This window comes from Geospiza fortis, unplaced genomic scaffold (assembly GCF_000277835.1).
Source record: "Geospiza fortis unplaced genomic scaffold, GeoFor_1.0 scaffold23, whole genome shotgun sequence".
In the NCBI taxonomy this organism is placed as follows: domain Eukaryota; kingdom Metazoa; phylum Chordata; class Aves; order Passeriformes; family Thraupidae; genus Geospiza; species Geospiza fortis.
The window spans coordinates 8,109,166-8,136,780 of NW_005054303.1; the positions used below are offsets into that span (position 1 = coordinate 8,109,166).

General features: G+C 40.8%; 1 protein-coding gene across 1 annotated transcript in view; it reads left to right on the forward strand.

The window, feature by feature from the left end:
• Positions 1-2,272: 2,272 nt before the first annotated feature.
• LOC102038614 (adenylosuccinate synthetase isozyme 1-like) overlaps positions 2,273-27,615 on the forward strand; it is a 53,951-nt gene continuing 28,608 nt past the window's right edge. Inside the window, exons 1-11 of the mRNA XM_031066191.1 lie at positions 2,273-2,318; positions 3,721-3,863; positions 4,338-4,399; positions 5,787-5,889; positions 6,559-6,644; positions 7,688-7,788; positions 9,438-9,508; positions 9,609-9,716; positions 10,312-10,382; positions 11,568-11,688; positions 12,350-12,514. Coding sequence (XP_030922051.1) covers positions 2,273-2,318; positions 3,721-3,863; positions 4,338-4,399; positions 5,787-5,889; positions 6,559-6,644; positions 7,688-7,788; positions 9,438-9,508; positions 9,609-9,716; positions 10,312-10,382; positions 11,568-11,688; positions 12,350-12,514 — 1,077 coding nt within the window. The remainder of the gene's footprint in view (positions 2,319-3,720; positions 3,864-4,337; positions 4,400-5,786; positions 5,890-6,558; positions 6,645-7,687; positions 7,789-9,437; positions 9,509-9,608; positions 9,717-10,311; positions 10,383-11,567; positions 11,689-12,349; positions 12,515-27,615) is intronic.

Consider the following 27,615-nt stretch of genomic DNA (forward strand, 5'->3'; position numbering starts at 1 on the left):
CCTTCACTTGTCCTGTTAGGGTAATTACAGACATATGTACAAGTTTACCACAAAGATTGTGAAGTCCTAAAGGGGATACATTAAGTTGTTTACTTAAATTAAATGTAAGCCTGCTTTACCTTTGGGGAAACTGCTTCTTTGTGCAAAAAGAAATATGGAAACCAACAACAAATTAATTCAAGTAAACTGCAAATGTGGTTAATATTAATTTTCTATTATAGGCCTTTGACTTACTTATTTTAACTGGTACTATTTAGTATGTAAATCAAATGTTATTTACTGGCTGATTTAACATTTAATGTTTCTAATGTAAGCTATTCTTACTAAATTAAGACTGAAAAAAGATATTAAATTTTATTGCTTTCTTTTGCCTTAGATGCATTGGTTCACAATTTTGCTGAGGCTGTAGGAGCTGGAGACTGTCATCACTATGACCTGCTAGGTTTCAAAGATAAACTGTTCCAAATTACAGGAGATGCTTTACAGGTATACTATGGACCAGAGGTGCCTCAGCTGCAGATTTTAATGCAGCTCCTTAATGAGTTTTTTCTGTGTTAGTAACTGCCCAAAATTGCTGTGCCAGGAGGAAAATGGTTCATAAGTATTATGATATATCATAATATATCACCAGTCATAGGTACTAACCTAGCTCTTTGAGAACATAAATGTGGTGCATGTATCAAAAAAATCTCTCATGCTGCACTGGAAATGAAAGTCCCCACCTAGCTGAAACTGCTGATGCTATTAATGTGTGTTTTGTTCAAGAATGGGATGACAGGGGCCTTTGTTTCTGCCTACATATAGTCCCTAAAAATGCTGCAGCTACTGTGTCATTTCTGCAGCACGGATAGTTTGCTCCCTGCTCCCCTTTTAGCAGGTGCTGCTCCAGCCTTTTTTGATGGTCATTGCTGTAGAGGTTGCAAAGAGAGAAATCACACAGCAGCTCCAGCTACTGAGACGAAGTGCCCCAGGACACTGCTCATCCACAAGAAATGCAATTGTTTGCAAAGGTTTGCTCAGTCAAGCAAACAAAGTCCTGAGCCAGAAAATGCTCTATTAAATTAGGTAGGACTGTCTCCACATTTAAAACTGAACATACATACAAGATAGGGACTTCTGCAGTCTTTTGCAAGAAGCTCTGGGAGAAACTGTATAGTCTCAAGACAAATATAAAGATTTTCCCTAGATTTAAATTTGGTTTAAGGGCAAAATAGGAAAGATAATCTTATTTACTGAAATACTTACAAGTCATTTCCATGTGTCCAAGTACCTAAGCAGCTCAACCTGAATCCTCCTCCTCAGCTGCAGCTTGTTTACTTTATTAGGCTGTTTTGAGAGTTTCTCTTTAAATCCCCTGCACCCTCCTGCACTCAAGGTAAATTGTGGCAACGTGGTTTTTCAGGGTTGGCTGTGTCCCTGCTGTTTGAGATGTCCCCTCTATAGAGCAACTGTGGTAAAATCTCCAGGAGGCATCTCTTCACCCCTTCATTCATCCCACCAAACAGCTGTCAACAGGGGAAAACAACCAGGTAAGGGTTTACTATGCTGATAGCACTTGCTCTGCCTGTTTTGATATATTATAACAAGAATGTAGAAGGATCAAGAGAAGTCAAAAATGAGCCTTGTGGCCAGAACGACTGTCTTGCTCCTGAAACTGCTATGAACTCTCACTTGTAAAGCAATTAGAAACATTCCTGTTGCTTACCTTAATGTGAAAGCAGCTGTTATTTCTGTGTCTCTGTAGGAATTACAAGTAGAGAGCAGTCATGAGGAACTTTACTAATCCATGCACCTCCTTGTTGTCTTGTAGAGCAGGAAAATGGGACCGGGGCAAACCATGGAGAGTCTGTTATCAAGCATGCATGGCTCCAATCACCCCAAAGCAGTGCCTAGAAGATCTGTTCCAAAGGTGAACAAATGCACTCAAGTTAACATGGACTTGGAAGAGAAGAAGCCCAGGGCAGACCTGAGCCTTCCTCCAACAACTGGCCTTTCTAGGAAGTCAGAGCATTCTCCAGGGAGCACATCACCCACCCAGAAAGATGTTTCCTCTTCCTCTCTAGAACAGTCTGTCATGCCAGATCTGCTACCACAGCTGCCCCCACCTCCACCCCTACCTCCTGGGTGCAAGGTGCCTCTTCCCCCTGTTTCCATGCCTGGCATAAATGCCCCATCACTCCCATCTCCTCAGCCATGCAGCAATCCTGGGTGCAGCCATCCTGCCTGTGGCTGTGGGGAGCAGCCCCAGGCTAGGAAGACACCAACACTGAGGATGAAGGTGCTTCACTGGCAGAAGCTTCCCTGTGACGTGGTGAGACGTACGTGCTTGTTTGTAGCACTGGGCTGATGGGTTCATGCACTTTGCAGCCAGAGGAAAGCACTGATGTTAGGGGAATTAACCTTCACTCATAAGTCAGGTCACACATGTGGTCCCATTGCTTGCTCTCAATCGTAATCACAAAATGAATATGGAAAGGCAGTCCTCTGCCAATTAGTGGAGGAAATAGTTGTCTGGGAGAAGGTCTGGGCTGAGGCTCTGTGGCTGCTGAAGTTACCGTATCTTAACCTCTCAATCTGTGGCTGCTGAAGTTACCTTCTCTTAACCTCTCAATCCCTGCTATTTGTTGAAGGGGTGCTGTGAGTCTGCACTGATTAAGGTTTGCAAAACGCTCTGAGTGTGTGGAGTGGAAAGATCCTTTGTACAGTCATGTTCTGTGGTTCTCCTTAATGAATTGCTGGTGCATCACCAGTGAGTGAACTCTCGGCTGATGGTTTTACCTTGCTTTTTATGTTCTTGTACAGCCAAAAGGTGCATCAGCCAAGATCTGAGGGTGAAAAATCTTGTTGGTAGGGCTGGGGAATGTGTACCCTCAGGGTAGCCCCCAACTTCATTACAGGGATGTAATCACACACACACACACACAAAATAACCCTGTGGTTAGTGTGTGCCAAAGGGGCTTGAAGGTCTTGCTTGACTTCCAGCAAAGAGGCTGGAAACACATCTCCAGTTTTGCTGCAGTTTTTAATATTCAGTTCACACAACACAGATCTCAGCTGTTCTTCCTTGCTTATCTCCAGGACAAGGGGTCATAAGGGGCAAGAACTTGCTGCTATGATAAAATATATAAACACAGATATAAAAAACCTGAGCCATGGACCACTTTTCTTGTGCAGAGACACAAACTGAGATTGATCCCCGATGCATTCAGTGTCACTGTTGCAATCTCTCCTAAAGCAAAAGGAGGTGAGATCCTGTCTTAAAGGTTCCCATGTTGTACAAGATCATGTTTGGAAGTTCTATTTGTTTTTTGGATAAGTCCCAATGATTTTGGTAATAATGTTGGGCTTGGGAGTCTTTACCTCTTGCAAAAAGAGATGTTTACCTAATTGGATGCAGCATCCCCTGTTTTGGTACCACAATCCTCCAATGTGTAGCTGGTCAGCAATAGCAAAACCAATCTGGAGCAGCCCATTAAGTTCATCTGCTGCCTTCAGCTCAGTGAATTGAATGTGGCAGTAATCTTCCAGGTTTAATTAGGCTTCAAACCTTTGGGATGCTCTCTGTGGGAGCTGTCACTCTTAAATAATTCACATTTGGCCAGGGCTAATGAGCATCATATTTCATTCATCCTCAAAAGTGTTTTCCCTTTTATAAATCACACTACCTTGAAACTGCTCCTCAACCTCTGTGGTCCATCTTGAGCTTTTATTCTCTTCCAGAAAGCCACTCCATATGGGCTGTGGTGCCAAGCAGCAGCAAGGAGCTTGTGGAACCTGACTATGCAAGCTTGGAGCTCCTTTTCTCTGTCCCATCAAGAATCCCGACAGAGAAAACAGTGCCAAAAATAAAGAAAACTAAAGAGGTACTTGGACTGCCCACTTTTTGTAGAAAATGGCAAACCTGTTGGAAGTGAAAGCTTATTCATTCTTTGTTGTTGTCAATCATTTATAACAAGAAAGTTTGAAATATTTTGAGATCCACAGCCTGAGGCTGCCTTAGAAGAAAACCACAGGGGAGGTTTAGAATAGAACAAGTTGAAGTAACTCTGCTGAGGGATAGGTCTTCATCTGAGGCAGGGAGGACATGGGAATTTCCATATTAATTCTTATGAACTGGAATAAGCAATTCTATTTCCTTCTCTCTGCCTTTGCCTCTTTCTAAAACATATCTAATAGCCTGTATTGTTGTCATTGGGATTTGATCCATGAGGGTTATTGATTATATTATTACCAAAAAAGAATACATCTCGACCAATAAACAAAAAAACCTCTAGAAAACCTGTTAAATCCAAAGTAAATGTATTTCTAGCTGATTGATTTTTTTTTCCTTTTTACAGATCACATTCATAGGTCCAAAGAAAAGCCTCCTTCTGAGTATATTTCTGAAGCAATTTAAGTGGTAAGATTTGGAGAATAACATGTGAATTACTGATTTGATGTGTCTATGTGTTTATTCAGATATTAAATGAAATTAATTCAGCAGAAATACTTTGCAAGTACTATATTTCTTTAACAAGAAGTCAACTTTTTTCTCTTTTTTTTCAATAATGACAGCTGACAGTCTCTTTTCAGACAATTAATATCATTTTTCAAACTGGCATTAAATCTAGAATGGCCTACAGATTCCTGGAGAGACAATATTCATAAATAACAGTATAGTAATGTAGAAACATGTTTTTCTTTGGTATTATTGTCATAAATACCAAATTCTGGCAGGAACTGTTAGTGAAGATTGTTGAATGGAAGTTTCAAGTCACTTCATTGCTTTCAAAGAGGCTTTTCCCGGGGTTCAGATTCAAAATCATACATAGTTTTGATGTGCAGTTTTTCTATAAATAGGAAACTGTTTGAATAACTAAACAAATGGAAATTTACCAAGTCATAGCCCTCATGGAGGGGTGGGGGAGGAAAGGAATTTGTACTAGTTTTTGGGAAAATATCTTTACTCTTAGATTCCCTGAAACTGTGGCAGGATGATGATGGATGTTCTGCTCTCTCTCTGCCCTTGTGTCATGGCCCATGTTAAAAGGGTTTCAAGAAGAAGCTCAGCCAAGAAATCCCTTTTCATTAAGAATAAATCAGAATCAGTCAGAGGGATGTTTTTAATTATTATTATTATTGTTATTCTTTTTCCATTACAATGCTATGTTCAGTGGGGGAGAATGGTGCATAGCCTAATGCAGATGCTATTTCCTCTCCCTGTATGATTCCCTGGGCAGTGGTTGAGCTCTCCTGGGAGCAGCTGGGATCAAAGAGCTGAGTCCCACTGCACTTTGGAGGGATGAGATGCTCTGGAGCCAGGTGCTGCCTCTGTTGGCACTGGTGGCTGAGGGAGCCCAGCTCTCCAGAGCCCAAACCACAGCAACCTGGAAGCATCTCAAACACTTGTTGCCTGCCAAAGTTTCAGACAAGGATTTCAGTTAAAACTTTCTGTGAGCCACTGGTTTTATCCTTGTCTTTGCTGCAAATGGTAGAGGAATTCAAATGTAAATACCTTCTCAGTGACATTGGATGCCCACAGTAAAAGCAGAGCTTTGGGGTTTGTTGTGTAAATATGAACAAAGGCCAAAAAACACACCTAAATTATAAGGAATGTTGCTTTAGGCTTAAAAGAAAAACATTTTAATATCTCCACTGTACTTTTGAGGACTATGATCCAAACTGTAATGGCAAGCAAGTATTGTAAGATTTACTTCAGTTGCTCCAGGAGTGCCAGCAGAGAGATTGAGGGGTTTTTTGCTATGTTACTCCCCCCGTGCTCCACATCATTTCTCTCCTTCTTGCAGCTCCAATGAAGAGATTGCTGCCATGATTCAGAAAGGGGACAGATCCAAGCTGGATGCTGAGATACTGAGACAGCTACTTAAACTGCTGCCTGAAGACCAGGAGGTATCTATTAACGTGTCATTCTGGCGCAGTTCAGTGTAGTGGGTGCTCAGCTCAAAATACTTGCACTGCTAAAGCAAGAAGCTATGATTGGATCCCACATCCTTCTGCAGCATCTAGGTCAATGAAATTCCAAGGCAGAGTGGTGGGAAGTCCATCCCGGCATCAGTCTGGCCTCTTCACACAAAGGTTGAGCAAGAACATGTTGGGAGACTCAACACAGGTGTAGACAAAGTGCTGCTCTCTATCCTGTTATTTTAATTAAGTGGATGGAGCACAGTAGGATTTGTAGACTTCAGTGAATAGAGAGCCTTTCAGAGCAAGTTTCAAAAAGGAGAAAGGGAAAGGACCCATCTCTTTAAAGGTTACTGGGTGCCTGTGCATTATAGCTTCCTGAATCTCTGCCTACAGGTCAGGAATTCATCCTAGGAGATGCTGCACAAAGGCAAAAGACCTTCCAGTCAAAACAAAACCTACATGTTTGCCCTCGCAAACCAGTTCATATGTAGAATTTATTGTTCATCTGCTTTGTTCCCATTGCCTGTGCACACAGCAAGTTCAGAAAATCCAGTTTCATGCCTACAAGAAGAAAATGGCACCAGAAATGTTTGTTGGTTATTTTCCCCATTAAATTAAATCATGTGGTTATTTTGCTCTTTTATTCCCTGTTAGATAAATAGCCTGAAATCTTGCAAAAAAGAAAAATCACAGCTGGCAAATGCAGATCAGTTTTATCTCCATCTTTTGGAAGTTCCCAGGTAAGCAAAATCTTCCTTATCTCTTTCCATGAGTGTGGTTCTTACAAGACTTGTCCATAAAAATTAAGGCTCTGTTTCTTGTGCTAGAGGGATGTTCCTGACATCCAGTCATCAGGATAAATCATCTGACTGCTATTTGTAGACCTTGCATGAGAATTTTTTTTTTCCTTCCCGAAGGCCAGAGAGACTTTCAGACACCTTTGGCAAACTACAGTTAAAATAACCTTGGTATGAAAAAACCCTTGACTGTTGAGCAGCTATTCCTGTGTGGAGTGAAGCTGCAGACTGAATCCTGTCACCAGGCTGCTGATTCACTCCACCCCTGGGCTACAGATCCCAGTTCACCCACTGGAGAGCCCACAAATCCGAGAGTGAATCACAGCAGTGCCTGTGCTTTCACCACCTCCCCGGTTTTTACCAAGTCAAATGAGGTGCACACAGAGAACACTTTCTGCTGCTCACAAAAAGATGGTGATATATTATAATTAATAGCAGTAGCCCTCCATAAATCTGATCAGTTGCCATGCCACAATGAGAGATACCTTTTTGAAAATGTGGTGGTGAAAATTGGGCTTTTGATTTTCTCAAACTTCTAGCTAGATTTAAAAGTACTTTAGAAAATGTTTTCCTTCCACAATATTAATCTGTGATGAAGCATAAATGTCATTAAAGGACATCACTGCCAAAATATTTTAAATTTGTTTGTGAAGTTAAAAAGAAATAAAATCCTGGCTAGTGTTACCCAGGAATTGTAAAAAATTATGGCCTCATTATGCAAGGTAGTCACTGCCAGATGTCAGTCCAGCATTGCTTTCTGAAAGGGGAGATGATAATAGTTTCTAGGACATCTTTGGAAATATCTGTGTTTGATTTATTTATAATCCAGTTCTCATGTCAGATCATTAAGGAGACCATAAGAATGTTGGTACTGTGCTTTGCCTAAAATGGATGATGCTCTTGCTGAACACAAGTCAATTAATCAGGCCTGTGGGCTTTGTTTCTCATGGTGTTTGTTGTGGTTTTTTCCACTGATCTCTTTTTAGCTACCAGTTGAGGATTGAATGTATGCTGATTTGTGAGGAAACAAAAATTCTGCTGGAGTGTCTGTGGCCAAAAGTACAAGCCATCAGAACAGCCTGTGAAAGTAAGTACATCAGTGCTGCACCAGTGCCTGGGTTCAGCCACTTTCTTCTACTTGATTAGCATCATTGGTAGCCTATGCAACAATCTAATAAAAATTAACTTTTTAGTTGCTGAATGTGTAGCAAACATCAAAATGATTCTGCAAATTCCTGCTCCTAGAATGTATTCTGAAGAATTGCAGTTTGTGCTGTTCTGCTCAGAAGTAGTAGTTCTGAAGAGAAATAAGGAAATGTCCTTCATCAGAGAATCACAGAATGGTTTGGGTTGGAAAGGGCCTTAAAGATGATCCTGCTCCAACCTCCCTGCCATAGGCAGGAACACCTTGCCCTAGACCAGCTTGCTCAGAGCCCTGCTCAGCCTGACCTTGAACACTTCCAGGGTTCACAGCATGATTTAGATTGGAAAAGATCTCTAAGATCACTGGGTCCAACCTTTGACCCATCAACACCTTATCAACTAGACCTTAACACTAAGTGCCAAGTTGTTTCTTGAACACCTTCAGGAATGGTGACTCTGCCTCCCTGGGCATTCATTCCCCTGCTTAACCACTCTTTCTGTGAATAATTCCTCCTGATGTCCAACCTGAACCTCACCTGGTGCAGCTTGAATTCTCTCATCCTGTCACTCAGTTCAGGCTCAGAAGAGGCTGAACTCCCTCTGACAGCAACCTTTCAGGGACTTGTAGACAGCAGTAAGGTCTCTCCTGAGATGGAGATGTCAGTGCCAGATCCTGTATGGGTAAAGTCACATCTTTGTATGCAGCAGAGATTTTTGTCCTTAACAATGTATCAATTCCAGTTTTTCCTGTAGTGTACACTGATGCAGTCCAGCTTAGCTCTGTGGTGGAGCAGGACACAGTGACATACCAGAATCTGATGTGGCTGCCAGAAAAAGGCATCCCAGATAATGTTCACCAATATTTCAGGAGACTCTTCCACTCAAAATTTGCCCTGGTTTTAGTTTTGTCTCTCTATTGAAGACACTCTTGCATTCCAGCTTCAGTTCAATGGTTTCAGAGAGTCATTGATCTCCTGTTAAACACTTAAACTGCAAATTTTTATCTTCACACACGAAACAGGGCTGTCAGTGCTGTGGTTACTCTTTATTGGCGTGCAATCAACAGCTCTTTGTAGACCCACCCTGACATCCCTGCTCCCCCTCCATCCCATTTTGAGGGTCAGTGTTTCTAATTCTGCCAAAAGCTTTACTCTTACCCCAGATTCTCCTGTGAAAATGTGCATCTTTTGATTATCATTCTCACTAACAATGACAACAGGGCACAAAGCCCTTTGCTTTTCTTAACTAGAATAATATGTGCTGGGAATGAGGACTATAGATTTTCACAAGTGTATACACTTTCTTTTATGTGGTTCTCCTTCATAAAGCAGCTGCAGGGTTGACACATCTATACTCCAAACTTAATGGAAAAACTAGTTTTCCATCTACTTGTAAAGAAAAGATCACAATAGAAAGTTACTCATTTGACTTCCATTCAGCTGTTTTATTTCTGTACTGGCATTTTTCCAAATCCATAATAATGGCTTGACATAATCTTGGATGAAAATTTTGTTACCATCACTGTCAAACCTAATGAAAATCCTATTTCAGATAATTTAATTTATTGAAAATGTCTCTCTTCTTATTTTTTAGCAATTCTTACCAGTCACCGACTGCCAGTGTTCTGCCAGTTGATTCTTAAAGTTGGAAACTTTCTGAACTATGTAAGCAAAAGGATTTCTTTACTTGTTGTATTCTAAAGATAACAGAAAATAATGCAAGACTTGAAAACTGAAGGAAGGAACTTTTTTCTGTATCTTCCAGGGGCGTCACACTGGAGATGCTGGAGGTTTTAAAATTAGTGCCTTGCTCAAACTAACAGAAACAAAAGCAAACCAAAACAACATTACTCTGCTTCACCATATTTTGGAGGTACAACAAAACTGAGAAATTAATCTTGTATGCATTATCCTCAAATATTAATTCCCCAGAAGCTAAGGGGCTTTTACCTCAGTAATACCCCACTATAGGTACCTGGAGGGTGAGCCTCTGTGCTGGGAATACCATGGAAACTTTTCCACAGCTCTCTGTGCAGATGAGATCACATCCATACACAGTAATATTTAGGGAGGTAACACTAGGTTTCCTTCCTCAAGTTCACTTGACATGTTTGCTTGCTGTTTTCTTTCTCTTCTCCAACTGCTCCCTTGTGTTGACACATATCCCAAATGCATCTGTCAAATGAAATTTATTTTTGTGGTATGAAGACAAAATCTCAGGTCAGCCTGCACACTGTGGCAGCCCATGGGATGTCAGCCTGAGCACTTAAAATGAGTCTCTTCCTTTCTTTTTAACTCCCTGTGGATGCCAACATGAGAAAATGAATGAACAAGACTAAATTTATCCCTACGCTTATAAGAACGAAAATGAAGTGTTAAGTTTTCAGTCCTGATGTTGTCCAGCTGAAAAACTTTCATGCTCTTTGACAGCCTGTATAAGAAAATAATTTTTTTCTCTTCAATTTTAGGAGGTTGAAAAAAAGCACAGAGATCTCCTGCAGCTTCCCAGAGATCTCGACTTTGTTTCCAAGGCAGTGGGGTAGGACATTATTGTTTGTTTTTGTCATGTATGAATTGCCAACCTCTTTAAAGCCAGCAAGGAGCTGACTCATTTTATGGTGCTGTAAAAAGGTCACAGGATTTCTCTGCTGCAGGAGAGAGTGGTTCCCTTCAACACCAAACAGTGTTGACATTTTCATAGTTCAGCCTGGTTAAGACTTTTAGGTGGGGCTCAGTGTGATTTTTCTTTCCATGGATCCAGTACTACTTTAGAAGAAAACAGTATAGATAGTGAATTTCCTTCATTTTCAAGGACCAGATTCTTCTTCTACATATTGCAATAGAAACATATCTTCCTGAGGTTTCTCAGTCAGTTCAAAAAGTGTTTGGACAATATTTTTGGGGTACACAATGTGACTCTTGGGGATGGTCCTGTGCAGGGGCAGGAGTTGGGCTTGATGGTCCTGGTGGGTCCCTTCCAATTCAGCACATTCTGTGATTTTTAGGTGAAAGCCCATCTGAAGGTACAAAGCTTATGTAAGAAGGGAACAATTGTATAAAGTAATTGCCCTCTACTTCAGTCAAGCTCTCAAACTTACAAAATTGATTTGCTAATCAACCTTTGGAGAACAGTGCATGGTGCAAATCCTGCTAGGGACTATTCTAATGTTACTCACATCTGGATGCACCGTGAAACACCAAGCCAGGTTTTGCTGATTCAGTAAATTTTGTCTGGCCCAGAGAGTAGTTCAGAACTCCAGAAGATGTTGGTTTGGCAGTGGTTGTGTTTGGATCTCCACACAAGCTAAAGTAACGCAGAGAGGAGATCCAGTTTTGGACTATAAATAGACTGGGGAGAAAAGGCAAGGAGGGAAAAGAACCAGCTACATAAGGACAGTGTTGGCACAGGGGAGATGAGCTTGTGTTGCCTATGAATAAAAATAGGCTGGAATTTTTTTGGAGTTTTTTTAATACTAGGACAGTGAAGTTCTTCCACAGTCCATCCAGGGAGGTAGTGAGGGCAAAAGCACAGAGTCTTTCTTAGATGAGGGTTTGTGCACATGAAAAAAGCATTTATACAGAAAAGAACTCCCTGCAAAAGCTGGGATGAACAATTAATTCCATGTTCATTTGCAGAGATGATAATGTTTATAATAACCTTTTAAGCTAATGCAAACAAAAGACTTACCCCTTCAATGTCCTGTCCCTTTTGTGGACCTTTCAGAATCCACATTGATGCCATGCAGGCCGAGGCAGGTGCCAATTTGAAGAAACTGCTGGAAATAGAGAAACGTTTATTTTTGTCAAAAGATGATTTAAAAATACAGCATGGAAAATCCGTGCAAGTAGGTAATGTGAGTGTGACATATTTCCCATCTTTCTTCCTAAGCACTCTCTTCTTAAAGGCAGTGTAATTCAGGTTACAACTGGATATAAAGCCCTATGGGAAAGGGGTCATTACTACCCTCCCACATTTTCCTCCATTTCTGTGATGTGGTACTGGGATATGGGAATAGCTGAGGACCAGACAGATTTTTCTGTGGATAAAAGAAAGGAAGGCCCTAAAAATGAAATGTAGACTGCAACTAAAAATGCGTACAGTGCAGCACGGAAACATGTTTTGTCTCACTGTGCTTTGTGGGGAAAAAAGTGGACAGATTTGGAATATGCTTTTCCCTCCCCTCCACCAAAACCATATTTCCTAACATCCTAATTTTCATATTCACAGAATGGGTCACTTAACTAAAGCTGTAAGGTAGAAATCCTGGTGCTGCATGTGCCTTGCCCAGTCATCCCAAGCTGGGCCACATTTCCACATGGTTGTATGATGAAATGAGGGAAAATGCAGATGATTCAGTTCAGAAATAAGTATCACACATTCTGAACCAATCTTAGTTGTTAGTTTTTTTAAAACTGACTGCTCTCTGTTAAGTGGCTGAAATCTTCTGGGCAGCTCAGAATATGCTACTTTTTATTATGCATAAATTATATTAAAAAATGTCTCAGGGCAGCCTCAATGCTTCAAAGGACCTGCATAAGGAATTTGCCACCATCGAAAAGAAGAAGGAAGAACTTGCAGATTATCTTTGTGAAGACCGGAATAAACTGTCTTTGGAAGATGTATTCAGCACAATGAAAACCTTCAGAGAGATCTTCCTCAAGACCTTACAGGTGGTTTGCCCTTGTGGCTGTTTAGAAATAGGTTGGGAACTTTTTTTTTTAATCAAGCAATAATTTCTATTTTCTTCTACTCTAAGCTGGGCTACGTAACCCTGGTTGCAGAAGTAAATGAAGGTAAATTTATGTGCTTGCAAACTGCAGCAGAAAATGAGTAGGTGGGCAAATAGCAAATTTGGGGCTTTTTTGGTTTTTTATGTGGGGTTTAGTTTTGTTGGCTGGTTGCTTGTTTTGTTTTGGTTTTGGGTTTTTTTTTGGGGGGGGAGGGGTGGGTTGAGGGTTGGGATTTTTTGCCGTTGAGAACAGTTTAAGTCATTTCTCCCACTGACAATTATTAACCAGACCTCAATGTGTAATAGGACCTTTGTGGCAAGTGAAAGAATGAGCAACCTGACATGCTTTATAGACTTTGGTGATAGACAAAAAGTAAATTTTCCAATAGGCAGAGGGTGTGTTTATGTGTTGGTATTTCATTGTACTAGTTAGCTCCCAAGAGTGTGTTTTGTGTTCCAAAAAACCCTTCCAAATCTCCCAATGGAATCTATTTCTCAACTTATAGGACTTTACTCCTTGCAACAAGGAGTAAGAGAACAGCAACTTCACCATAAAACTTGTGTAGAGCACCTTCCAATTTGTAAACTCTCTAGTAAACCTCCATTTCATTTCTCTTACTACACACTTCACACCTGGACTAATGTCCTTCCTTTAGGGTTTTCTTAATGCCAGGTGATTGTGGCTTCACATTCATACATATTTAACAGCAAGAATCACCCATTATCCTGCTGACTCCAGGAGAGCCCCAGCCTGGATAAACTTTCTGTAGAGAGAACCATCTGCATTGCAAGAACTGCAAGAATACAGACAGTTCTGCTGCCAAGAGAGACTGGAGGAGTGCTTCAGGGCAGATCATGGATTCAGATGAAAACAATCAAGTTTCTGAGGAAGTTCTAGAAGATGAAAGACAAAAAATATATCCTCTACTGTTCCCACTACCTGCTTCTCCAGTAAAGCACTGAGCTGAAATTTTCCAAGCAATGCAGCTACCTGGGCTCTGAGAAGTGATACTGCCACAGTCTGGAAAATTAACCCTGTGAACCACAGATGTTTTGGCAATAGGCTTGATCCTTAAAGTTCCTAAAATTGTAGGCATGAAGAAAAGAACCAAGAGAGCCAAGAACATAATGGGTCAGCATCTGTGGAGAGCTACACTGGAAATTTACTGTGAAGGGTAATTTCAGCAATGGCAGTTCTTTCAAGAAACAGTCCCAGTAAAGGTTATGGAGTGTCCTAGTACAGCTGCAGGAGATTCAAACTACATTTCTGGGTTCTTCTTGCTCACAGCCAGGTCAGAGCAACTAGAAAGAAGCTTCTTTTTATATCCCAAAATGTAAACTCCCTTTCATCTCATTTTGAGTTCCATTTCTCAGCAGCCCCTCACCTCAAAGGTATCACAGCTATTAGCCATGTTGTCTGCACCTCTCTCCTCCACTGCAGACCTGGGATTAATCTCCTCTTCCTCTTGCCTTGCTTTCTTACTATCACCACAGTAAAGATACCATTTGAACTTGAAACAGCAACGCGCTGAAAAGCTGAAGGTTTTAATTTTTAAAGCATCTTTTTATTCTGTGATTTTGATTTTTACCCTAGAATTAGCCACAGGCATCATCTCTTCCCAGTGCCATTTATTTTAAGCCTTAATGCTAAGGTGTAATTTTTATTTTGAGATGAGTCTTCTGTGTAAAGCAGGTCTCTTAGCACTGCCAAAATTGTTAGTGCTATCTTTCCGTTCCCACATCAAATAAGAAGGGAAATAGTTTCGATAAATAGTGATTCTTGATGCCTCCTAAGCTTATCTACAGAGATTTGGGGTTTGTTATTTTCTTCAAACAAAATCTTTCTCCCTTCCCTGAGGGTTCTTTCTGATCCCTTATCTTTCAGGTAACAAAAAAATTGAGTTACACAAATGGAATTACTTTAATAAGACTCTGCCATCTTTCTCTCCATCTACCTGGAGGAAAAAAAAACCTAAATCAACAAAGCCTTTCCAAATACCCAAATGATATCCAAAAGTGACACAGTGAAAGAAAGCAAGGGAGCTGGTTTGTCACCCAGGGCTGATGACTGTTTCACCAGTTCTCAAAAAATAAAAGAAGCAGATGGCAGGAGGAAGGAGACTGGGAGAAAATAGCTCCTCAGCTCAAAGACAAAAAAAATCAGAAATGGAGTTTTGCTGAGAACTGAGTGGTAAAATTGTGGGGAAAATAATCACTGTGTGATTATAGGGGATTGTGGGAAACATTTGATTTCCCTCAGCATTTGCAGCTGTTCATAGAAGGGACTTCCCAGCAAAGAGATGGTCTAATCTCAGGAAAAGGAGAAAAAAATGTTCCACAGAATCTGCTCTAGGAAGTACTCAGTTGATGGCAGAGGTTATACAGCCAACTCTACACAGGGATAGTTCCTCTGTGTACTCCCCTAGGACAACCACACTGGAGCAGCTGCTCTTCTGTAGGGTGCATATGGTGTTGGAACAGGATGTGCTTTAGATAGTGTGGGGATAAACAGCTGTCCTGGAGCATCTTTTAGTTCAAAAATCAAGCAAGTATCTAACATCCCACAAAGTGCAGATCCAAAGTGACTCCCTCTTTCACTAAATCTCATCCCTGCAGCTGCCTTCACTAATCCAGGAAGGTGGAGAAGGGTTTGTGAGTATTCATTCCTCTACCCTACTACCACTGTACCTTTTTGAGCTTTCTTGTGTTGAAGAAACTTTGTTAAGTGTGTTTGGATTGTTATACTATTTGGGGTTTTTTCACAATTTTTCTGAAGAAAAATTTGGTTCAATTGATAAATTTATTCCTAATGGGCTGTATCTTGTTCTCACTACTGTGTGTGCTGCTCAACAAGCAGAACAGCACATCCCTGAATTCACCTCCTTTATTTCTTATGGCATATTACATAGAGACATTCTCCCAGGGCCCACAAATCTGCAAGTCTCCCAGCAGCCATGGTATCTCAAAGATGTTATGCTAAGACAGCAGTAATTTATCAGGCAAGTATACAGGAGACCTACACTGATGGAAGGCTTCTAGCTTCTCCTTCACCCATTCTTTCAGAAGCATCCTCTATTTGGGGCAAATTTATCATTTTCTTTCTCTGTCAAGAGTACATGGATTTTTTTTCCAAGGCACCCAGCGACAGTTTTCATAACCTTGATTCTAATGCTCCTATATTTCAAACAGATTAACTCTGTTACTGCTCACAAGTTTTCTTTATTTGTTTGAAAGTTCCTTTGACCCAAAGGATCCTAGATTTTTACTTTCTATAAAGGCTTGTTCTATAAACTTGTGCACATTTTCTTGGACTTGTTCAGCTCATCTTGATGGAAATAGTGGCAGATGATCCATAGCAATCAAACAGATTTATCACTATCGTGGGAAATTGTATTTTCTGCTTCAAACTCTCTGCAAAGCAGACCACACATGTCTCATCAAAAATCTTATCTGCACCAAATCATCAACATCTTCCTGGATGTTATTAGGTTTTGTCATATGACAAAACAGCCTATTAAGTACTGATCTACCTGCAATGTGTAGATTAATTACTCACTGGTTGCAATCAAAAGCAGGCAAGCTTCCAGGTGGGATGGCAATGTTCTAGTGACAAATGCAGCTCTGGAACAAGAACTGTAGGAGCATTTAAGAAAATGGCTTTTATCATCTTTATGTTATACTATAGTTATCTCAGTTGTTCAGAACTACCTTCTCCCACTGTTGTGCGAATTATCAAAAGCCAGGAATACTCTTCCACTGAATAATCATCTTTTGCTAGCAGTAATTATTCCAATCCTTTTTCTTCCTCCATTAATTGTATTATTCTGGTACCAACAGCTCTGTGGAAACCAGAATCCTGCCTATCTACATAAATCCCAACAGGATTTATGCCATTCTGGCAATTGTGTGAGTGGTACCAATAAACATCCAGCCTGGACTCTGGCCCTGAACTGCAATGCAGAAATACTACTGGCAAATTTAATGAGAGCCTGAAGAGAAACTGTGAATTGCTGTTTAACACAGCTGAACAGCTCCTGAAAATTCTGGTAGAAATCCCTGAATACAAACAAGGTTGCTATGGGATAAATCTCTAGAATGCTAATTAAGTTAAACTAATGTTCTCTATTGTGGACAAAGGGACTAATTAAGAAGAATGCATTTCAGTCCATAGTTGAAAGTTAAAGCTGATGAAATAGTTTGCTGGTAACATCATCACATGGAGAAGGCCAAAGGGATTGACCAGGAAGCTCTGTTGTGCTGTTTACCCTCAAACCCACCAGCTGAGAGTTTTAAGTGCACACAGGGCATATTCAGAATACCTATTCATTGCAAACTGAGAGTTTCTTAACAAGCTTTTCCTTCAGAAACTCTTATTTATTGTTTTATTTGTCATTCTGTCTGAATGCAGGAAAATCAAGAAAGGAAGGAGCAAGCTGCAAAATCTGAGAAAAGGAAGAAACGGTTTAAAGGAGAAGATGCAAAGAGGCTAAAGGGAGAGTATGGAAAGTGTCATACATTTAGCAATTAATTGTTTTTATTAGCGAATCATTTGTTAATTAGAAGGAATTTATCTGTTAGCTCTGGCAGATCTGATGCAATGAGAGTGACTTAAATGATATAGTTATCAAGCAGATGCAGAGTGAGACATCAATTACCAATTTTCAAGTGCAAGAGAATCCTTGAAAGAAATCATGATAGGGATGCTAGAAAAAAATACCACTCTCAATGAGCAGGTTTCTCCTGCTTTGCTCAGAAGTGGAGGATATCCTGCTATTGTTCTGAATAGTTCCTGGGAGATTTTTAGGGTTATAGAAACCTGTACACACTTGAACTCCATGCAGCACAGTAGGCAAGTTGTGCCCAGTGTTATTGTCACCACAACATTTGCTTTCTTCTGATCAGAGATCTGATTCTTTTAAAAGAGTTATGTCGGATCTTAAAGGAGTGTCTGTGCTGATTGATGCAGAAAAGCACTTGCTGTGCTGGGCCTCCTTGGGTGTGAAGCAGCACTAATATTGGCATGTGTATATTTTAAATTCTTATTTTGGCAAATACTTGGCATCCTCTTTTATTGAAGATTTCTGCCAAAAACGTTTGGTTACAATTCTTGGTTCTTCAGAGCACCACTGCAAAGAAGCCATCAGAAACCACTCCATCTGACTGGAGTTCATGTAAATTTTGTGCTAGATGCTCAACCCTTGGAAGACTGTTGTTTTTCTTGTATCTGGTGTCTAAATAGATGGCCTCCTTTTAGATCCTCTTTCACAGTTATTCACTTTTAGAAATACATTTTAAGATACATAAAATCCATTGAAAACTGACCAAAACAAAGTTTTCAATATTGTTTTGTCAAGTTATACCACAAATATGTTTTACATACTTTGCAATCATGACACACTTAATGTAAAGCTGCAGTTTAAAATAAAAAAAAACCTTTTTGCTATAAATACAAAAGAGTAACGTAGTATATGATAAAATAAAATCAGGAAGCAACATTTATCAGCTGTAAGAATTAAAGTTGGGCTTCAGCCCTGTGAAGAAAAGGAGCACCAAACCAGAAGAACCTTCTGTATTTCCAGGAGATAGTTTGGGTGGAACTGTCATTATTTTTGTTCCTTTGTGATAACAAAGGTGAGGTGGATTTAATTCTTGGGGAGTATAAACTTGAACATAAAGAGCATTTAGAGTCTGAATTATTTTTCAGTGCTGATTTTACAGAACTGTGCATAGCAGTGGTGACAATCAGGAACTTTTAAAATCTATTTTAATCTCAATCAGGGTATGGTGACAAAATAACAGAGGGTATCAGATCAGGCACAGCAGGATGCTGAAACTCATCTTAACATTCTTGATTCTATGTAAAATGGGAGTTTGGGGTTTTTCTAATCATACAAGCAAGTCGAGGAATTATTTTCTGAAGAAGTGAATGAAAAGAGTAAATCTGAGGAACCCCTATCAGCCTGTGCTTACAGGATTGTCAAGACCTGGTTCCACAAAGGATGAAATAACCCTTTCACTTTGCAGGTATCTCCCCTAATGCCAGTGCCACACAGCACACAGGGCAATCCTGTGCAGGGATCTTTAAAGATCTCAATCCTGCAGTCTCTGAATCTCTGACCTTAAGTGCAGTCACATGCTCTGTCAGTGTGAATATCTGGTTTGTCCAGTTGTCTGAGGATCATTTCTCTGCAGCTGACAGATCTGCCAGGGACAGCACACAGCAGCAATGTCCCTTAGGGCCAGCAATAAACTCGCTCTCTGGATTTCAAACAGGAGAGTAAAGTCAGAAGAACCCATTGCTGATGTATTTAGAGATCACAAGTGAGGATTCAGCTGCTGAGAACAAAGCTGAGTCAAAAACTGCTACCAAAATTCAAGTGGAGGGTACTAGTTAGACAACTGAGCAATATCTTACTTGATTCCATATGTTGAAAACAGATTTTCTGTGAATAAAATTTAAGATAGGATTTCCAAAATAATTTGGTGACAGGCTCATGCTGATTTCAGGGACTCAGATATTCTAGGGTTGAGGTTTTGTTTTTTTTTTAAACTCATCTGGACATGTTTATATATGTATGTATGTTGATTTTTTCCTCACACTTCATAGTGAATTAAGCAACTCTCCTGCTTTATTTTCTTCAGCTTCTGTTAAAGCAGCTTTCATTACTTGGCATTTAAATTCTTCTACACAATTCTATCAGATAATTGCAAGGACTATATTTTATATGTTACTTCAATAAAAATAACATATACAGTATATATGTTACTACAAGAAAAATAACATCTGGAGATTTCTTTAGCTACTACCAAATGGAAAAATTAGCTGTTTCTAATGGAAATTTGGGGATAGAGCTAATGACCAGAGTAAGCAACAGAACAAGAACACTTAAGAACAAAATATAGAAATATTAATTTAAATATCTGGTGAGAATTTACATATGCCACTAAAATACGGTAACTGCAGCAGAAAATGAAATGTTAAAAGACAAAAAGCAGTTAACTTTTTGATGAACAGTACAGAAGTTCCAGAGCATAACTCATATCGTTACATATAGAAAGCAAAACTGCGAAAGCACATTCTTAATACAATTCCATATATTGATATATCCAGGGTCAAATACAAGAGCTTTCCTCTGGCAAAATTCTTACTGTCTGTTTTTACACAGGACTTACTTGTCTGGCTGTAAGTAACAAGCTGATACATGATAAAATGTCACCAACACAAATAGCTCTTGCAATAGTAAAAGCATCTAGTCTTCAAGAGCTGGGGAAATCAGCTGATATTCTGCTGCTAAAATCTTACTGGGTCACTGTTCTATTGCTTGCTTTGGCTTTTATAAAGCATGTAATAATGATTTAGAAACTGTGTATGAAGTATAAGTACAACTTTCAGCGCAGAGCTTACTTACAACTGCATTGTATTCTAGTACATGTTTGTAACCCAGAATGTATTTTCCTTTTTTATATCTTCATTTTAGTAAACAGAGCTAAACAAAAGTACCTGAATTTGTGAGGCTTATTAGTTGCAGATTTAAATCACACACTAGCAAGTGAGATCCTGAGCAAGTGCTTTTCTTGTGCTGATAGCGAATACAGTAATGGTATTTTTATTTTATTTATTTTTAAGTGCAGATGACAGGACAGATTATCTGGATCTTAATCTCCTAAAAAGGTGGTGAATAAATGAGAAAAAAAAAAAAAGCTTCTTAATTGCATCTGGCAATATAAAACCGCTGAGCAGTTAAATCAATTCCCTGTGAGAGCTAGAAAACTGCAAAAATTCTATAAAAAAAAATCTTGACCCTGTACCTGTAATCTTGTACCCTCTTGGGTACCACTCTGTACCCCAGAGTTCAATGAGTTTGCCACAGTTTTTTTTACCGAGACTTCAGGCCATGCTCTCACGGGCATAAATGAGCATAACCAATTGCAATGCTCCTTTAATCTCCTTTTAGGTATACATCCTCCTGCATAATCTCCACCTCTTTATTGGCTGGAAAGATTCAAGTTGAGCTCATTTCATTGAAATGTGTCTTTAAATCTTTCAACAGGCTTTATGAAATCTTAGAGAAATGTGTAATGTTTACTCAAATAGCTGAAATGATGTGAAGAAACCTCCAGTTTTGGTATCAGCTTGATTATTTGTTGGGCAGAGAGAAAGAAGTTGTGGATGTCCAATCCCTGGGAGTGTTCAAGGCCAGGCAAGATGGGGCTTGGAGCAACCTGGTCTGGCAGGAGGTGTTCCTGCTCATGGCAAAGGGGTTGGAATGACATGATCTCTAAGGGCCCTTCCAACCCAAACCATTCACCTATTAAAGGTTTCAGTCTAGGATGCCAGAGACTAAAATAACGTTCACATTTCTAGTCAGCAAAAAGAGATCAAAAGCAGCAATGTCTGTCACATCCCACCTGAAACCCTTAAATCCTCAGGCACTCTGGGGTGACAGCCCAAATACAATTTTGTGGGGTATTTGCTGTGGTTTATACATTCAGTGTTCATGAGGGAGGGATTTGGTAGCAAAGCCACCTGATGTGAGAGCTTATGGCTGAATGGGGAGCACACTCACAGACATGGAAGTGATTGCAGGTTTAGGTGGCAGCTACTTCTTGAATGTTGCTTAACTAACTTCTTGAATGTTGCTTAACTGTCTGACCTGGGCATCTAAACAGGTGTACCTCTCAATGTACCTTTTGAGAGTTTGGGCCAAAGTCTTCAGAAAATTCCTACAGCTCTGGGACATATACAATTAGCAAAGTTGGTCTAACTCAATTAATGTTGAATCATTTCTGCCTAAATTCTTCTCAAAAATACCCAGGGACAACAACAATCCTGAAGTCTGGACAAGCTGCTGCTGTGCTCAAATTTGATCCTTATGAGTAGTGTTGGAGCAAAGATGGCCTTATTCACAGCTTTTGTTTCAAGCTTACTAAAGCTTTACACACCTGCCCATTCTTATCAGATTAGTTTGTTAATCTAATAAAACATGCAAACACTTTTCATTTCATCCTACACACCACAGAGAAAACACATTACCACTCCCTTGTAATTTGCAGCAGGCTTTACATATTTGTAGTAGGCTGTTATCATGTCACCTTTGGTCTCTTTTTTACTGGACTAACAGCTTTTCCGCCTAGAGCTTTCCTAGTATTTGCATCTCAGGATTTTCCACACCTGTGTTCATGCACTTGTGGATCTCTTCCTGATTTTTTTCAACTGGATCTCATCTTCTCCACTGTGCAGTGCTGGATCTTCAACAAGACTTAGGACACTGAAAGGATACCTGCCCGCATTTTACAGGCTGTTCTTCCATCTCAGCAAGATATTTGGCTTCTTCTGCAACCGTGTTAACATTTTGACCCTTTTTCAGAGAGGCATTGTGTTCTCCAGCATGATACTTTTTGTTTTCATCTTCATTCAACTGCACATTCAATAAATACACTTTTTTGCATGCTTCAAGTTCTTTCATGGAAACAGAAAATAAGGTGGAACCACAAATACTGCCTTTCTTATTTGATATGTACTTTATCCAATTAATTAGCTCTTTATTATTCTCCAAGTATAGATCTTCATGTGCTCTTGCACCATTTTACTATTTTTATCAGGGATGTAAACAAACAGGTGTTTGGCAAAAATGCAGTTCTGAAAAGAAACAGTATAGTTTGGGTTAATTTATTCTGAAGTAAATCTGAAGTGTGCTGCTTTAATCACGTGCATGTATTTTGCTCTTATTAGTCACCCAGAATTAAAAAGCAATGCATTTTTTTATCTGAGAAGGCAAATGCTTGATGTTTTTTCCTATGAATTTGCAAAGGTCAAGTGTTGCCAGATGAATTGGTTTTAATGGAGGAGCTGTGAGGAACAGAGACACCAATTCTGATTACTGAGCTACCAGCTCATTCCCTCCTTTATCAGCACCCAGCACCAGGTGACTCACAGGGGACAAGGCTGCTGCCTTCCTGTGGCCCTGACAAGTCCCATGGCACTCTGCATGACCTCACTGTTAATATCTTACTCAATTTAAAAGTCAAACATTTGCTTTTAACTGAGCAAAATCTACCTTGGAGATCTGTTTGTTTTTTCCATCTCATACATCAAAATGTATTTAAATCCACTGATTTCAGTGGGCTTAAGTTTCCTTTTAACTTGGTGTTAAAAGTGTGGCACTTGGTGTCTCACTTCAGGCAATTAACCTGCTTGGTATTATTTCTATGATTAGTTAAATCATTTGATTTTTATAATGAGAAGTGTTCCCCTGGTTGATTAGTTTGCTTTCAAAGAGTTGAGTAAAACAGTTTACAGAAACAGAAGGTTTGGCATTGGTGGCACAAGAAAAGAAATAAAACTGGAGTTTATGGCCATCTCAGAAAGACAGTGAATGTACCTTTTTGGAAGATATATGAAAATTATAAATGTATTCATTGTGGCTGAGGTCCACAAAGATCAAACACCAGAAAAGTCTGTCATCTCCTGTCAAAAAGACTGGAGTCTGTACTTAAGCAGGCCAATTTACATGTGATCACATCAGGATGATTTGCTTTTAAAAAAAATAGACCATAACTAAAACCCAACCAAATGCAAGAACAGCAATAACGTTAATCTGGAAAAATATTTGAGTTCTATACTACTAGGTATAAAGCACCATAAAGAGAGAAAACCAAAAGCAAACATGCAAGAATGGCAATGTTAAATGCCATAAAAATAATAATAAATAGAGCACCAACATCCTCTCTGACTCCAAAATGTAGCTGTTAACAGCTTCTGCAGAGGAACAGCACCAGGAATATGTATTTTTGAATCAAAGGATGTTTTTGTATTCTGTTTGTGTGGAGCTGACTTGTAAGTCATCAGTTTTGAGGAGAATTAGAGAATCAGTGAGGGAACTAAGTGATGCTGCTGCTACATTTCATTGTCCTTGGGGCTCCTGTTTTCAAATTGTAAAAAGAACCATAAACACAATGCCTAAAAAATATTTATTCCATAATGAGATGGCACAGTTTTTATAACTGTATGGACAAAATTGTTTTGTTATTAAGTTGCAAAAAAACCTCTGAAACATGCCAGAATGGTAAGGGAAGCTTTAGAGGAAATTTTGAAAGAAAATAAAGCCTGGAGGTAAATGAAACCGGGGTAAACAAAACGGAAAAGCAAAAGCCAAACCAGATCACTCTGGCACTGGCTCCCTTTGACAACTATCAAGCCAGATGAAATGCAGTAGACATGGACTTCATTAAGACACTCAATGTAGTGCAGAGTATGGGCTGAGAACAATTACAAAGGCAGCTAAAGAGAAGTCATTAATAATAATTTCTGTTGCTCAGTAGGACCAGACTGGCTGCATATGTTTAAGGGGATGACAGACCAGTGCAGAAGTTTTTCAGATGAGGTCCACAAGCTGTCACTGTGCGGCTGGGAAGAGAAAATGGCCAGTGCTGGGTGTTCCCACGTGAGATGGAACAAGTTCAAGCTCAAGTGGTCTGATGTTGGGCAGCTTTAGACTGCCTGGTACCAGGGCAAGAACCCCAAAGAATAAAACCTGTGCTCAAGGAGTTGTGGTGCATATCAGACTGAAGGAATCAAATGTCTTAAAAGAATTCACAGTAACTAATTCCTATATTTGGTGTGGCTGAGACGGAATTAATTTTTCCCATAGCAGCCCTCCTAGAGCTGTGCTTTGCAATGGTAGCTGGAAGGGTGTTGATAACACATCAGTGTTTTGGCTACTGCTGAGTGGTGCTCACACATCATCATCTCTGCAACATTCCTCCCTTCACAAGTTGGCTGTGGGAGGGGACATAACCAGGACAGCTGACCCAAACTGATCAAAGAGTCTACTCAGGTAAAGCAAAGAGAAAGGAGGAAGGGGGACATTTATTATTTATGCCATTTGTCTTCCAGAGCAACCACTAAATGCGCAGTACTGAAGCCCTGCATCCCAGGAAGTGGTCAAACACTGTTTGCTGATGGGAAGTAGAGAATTACATTTTTTTGGTTTTTCCTTTGCTTGTGTGCACATGACCCGTGTTTTTGCTTCAGAAAACTGCCTTTACCTTGACCCATGAGGGGTTTTATCACCTTCTTTTCTCTGCCCCCATTCTGCTGAGGAGGGGAGCAATAGAGCAGCTCAGGGGGCAACTGGCTCCAGTCCAGGTCAGCCCACCACACATCCTTCAAACCAAAATAATGGTCAAGATAAAAATAAAGGTTAAAATTCTGTAACACAAAATTCCAAAGCCCAAGCTGGAGTCTCATCAGGCCACAATAGATTACATGTGGCATCTGGCCGTGAATATATGCATGAAATGCCAAGCAGCTGAATTGTGCATGTGAAGTGTGAATGGCAGAAAGACTCAGCGGAATTTCAGTGTGTGAGATACCAGCACTGCAGTGAGGTGTGAGAAAGGAGCTGACTCTCACCACGTATGTGAAACTTGGCAAGTCCAAGAATATCTTGGGTGAGATATTTCCATGTGAAAAGAGAAGACTAATTGCCTGGTAGAAGGTAACAGGGAACTTGACATGGACCACAGTGTACAATTTTCTCTGCCCATATTCAGGAAACATGAGCAAAATTAAGAACAGGTGCAGGGCTGGCAGGTGAGAATGATCAGCAGTTTGAGAGTCTGCCTTGAGAAAAGAGCAAAAAAATCTTGTCTTTCTGCTGAACAAAACAAAACTAGAGACTGGGTGTAATTATGTCTATAAATAAACATACAGGGAAGGGAAAGGAAGAAGTATTTAAACTAAATGGCAACACCAGCATAGAACATATGGATACAAATCAGCCAGAAGGCTGGAAATTAGCAGAGGTTTCTAACTAGAACAGCTCTGGAACTTATTCAATAGGAACAGCAAGGTGCTGTATGATTTCACTGACTGCAGAAGCCAGAGAACTAGGCTCAAACATCAGGAGCTCCCTTCCTGTCTTCCATATTTATTACCACCACTGTTGTTTCCTGCTACATACTAAGCTGGAGCATACAGAGTGTTAAATTTTCTCTACCTCTTTTTCCTAGAAAAAACACTGAAAATGCGAGAATTGAAGTAAAGCAAATGTCTCCTCCTTTTGCCATCATGAATCCCTACAAGGAGCTGGAGTCTGGATTATGACCTCTACATGCATACACATAAACACATCCACGTATGTCTATAGGAATGGGTAGAACTTTACATGCACATATACAAGGCACAAATATGCATGTTTGAAGTAGGCTGTACACACAAGATATTTTTATTTCTCAGGAGTTCATTAGAGTTCATTCCAATCATTTCTTTTCATCCTTCTGACAGAGTAATAGGTTGTGGAACTACCCTTCTGCATTTTGACCACTGCACAAACTATGTGCTTGTGTAATCTCATAAATATCACAGCATCTCATCTGAGTCAGAGTGTAAGAGAGGGAATATGTCACTGGAAAATGCTGAGTTTCTGTCCCTTACTCTCTTGGTAGGGATCACATGCACACAATTGCCAGGAGGAGCATGGAAGCAGCAGCTGGTGCAGTTCCCCCTGCACTGGAGCAGCAGCCTGGTATGTTCTGCTGTTTTGCCTCCGTGCATGTGTGTGTGTATGCGTGCTGGTAAATACATGCATTCATACACCCCACACTAACACCAGTGCACGTGCCTCAGACTAGTCTGTTAACCTTACACATTTCAACTCACTTTTATAAAGGACACTGTGCCAACATGCCTGGAGCTACAGGGCACATGCTGCAGAAAAAGCCAAGTCTTGCCTGTGATCGTGCATGGGGAAGGGGTTATAGGTGACAGGTACGATCTGTTCGCCTGTCATAACAGAGAAATGGGTGCTTAAATCTGTCCTTGTGACACAGCTCCACATGCCTCACTTGTTTATCTGTCTCAAACGGAGGGCCCTGTGGGGTTTTTTTTTGGGTCAGTGTGTGAGCGTATGTGTGGGAGTGCATGTGTGCCTCGCCAAAATAGTCTCAAGCGTCTCCGGCCATGGAACAGACTATGTATGTGCCTGACAACAGGGTAAGCGCCAGTGCAGTAACAACAGTCATATGTATTTTAGGCTAACGTGCGTGTCAGTCAAACTCAGAGTGTGCCCGCCTGCGACTCTCAGGCCAGCGGGTGGATGTTTGTGTCTCATGATCCCTGTGTGCTGGAGCAGCTTGTGTGCCTGTCCCTTTCCTTCTGATTGTCACGTATCACAGGGTACTCCGAGTGTACCTGTGCACATACCAGGATTCTCTGAGTGTACAATTCCCTGAATGTCTGACAGCAACAGTCCCAAACGCCTCAGGGCAGCATCCATCTTGCAGTGACAGCAGCTTATGCTCCTCAGGCCAGTGCCTGTCTGTCTGTCAGTGTCACAGGGTCATGCGCCTCAGGACTGTGTATGTGTGTGCGTCTCATGGGGACAACAGCTCCAGTGGCCAAGACCCTGACACCCCAGTAACAGTGACAGTGCTTGTGAGTGTCACAGTGACAGTCATGCACCTCAGTACAACACGTGTCCATACATCCGCATGACACAGCCCCACAGGCCTCAGACCGCTGTGACAGCCACAGGCCTTGAACCCGTGTGCTGTGACTCTGCCATGCAGCCCCTGTCAGTGATACAGCTTCGGATCCTTGTGTGAGAGCGCCTCACAGCCCGATGTCTGTCCATCTGTCTGTCCGTACCACAGGCTCATCTCAGACTCATGTCGGCCTGAGGGTGACAAGGGCCTGCCTGCATCCCTCTGAGGCGCCCATTACATGCATGCCCTGGGGCTGTGCACTCCTCACAGTTCCACAGCCTCTCTCAGCTGTGCCTGAGAGTGTGAGGGCACCGTGCTTGTGTGGGGTGCTCCGTGAGCATGTGTGTAAGGGGACTGTGTCTGTGAGGCAGTACAGTCTGTAGTGTGTGTGTGAGGGGACTGTGAGTGTGAGAGGTACTGTGAGAGAGCGCGTGTGTCTGTGTGTCGGTGTCTGTGTGTCTGTGTGTCTGTGTGTCGGTCTGTCTGGACCGTGCGTGCGAGCGCGGCCGGGCAGGCGGCCGAGGCCGAGGGGCAGCGGCCCCGCACGTCAGCGCG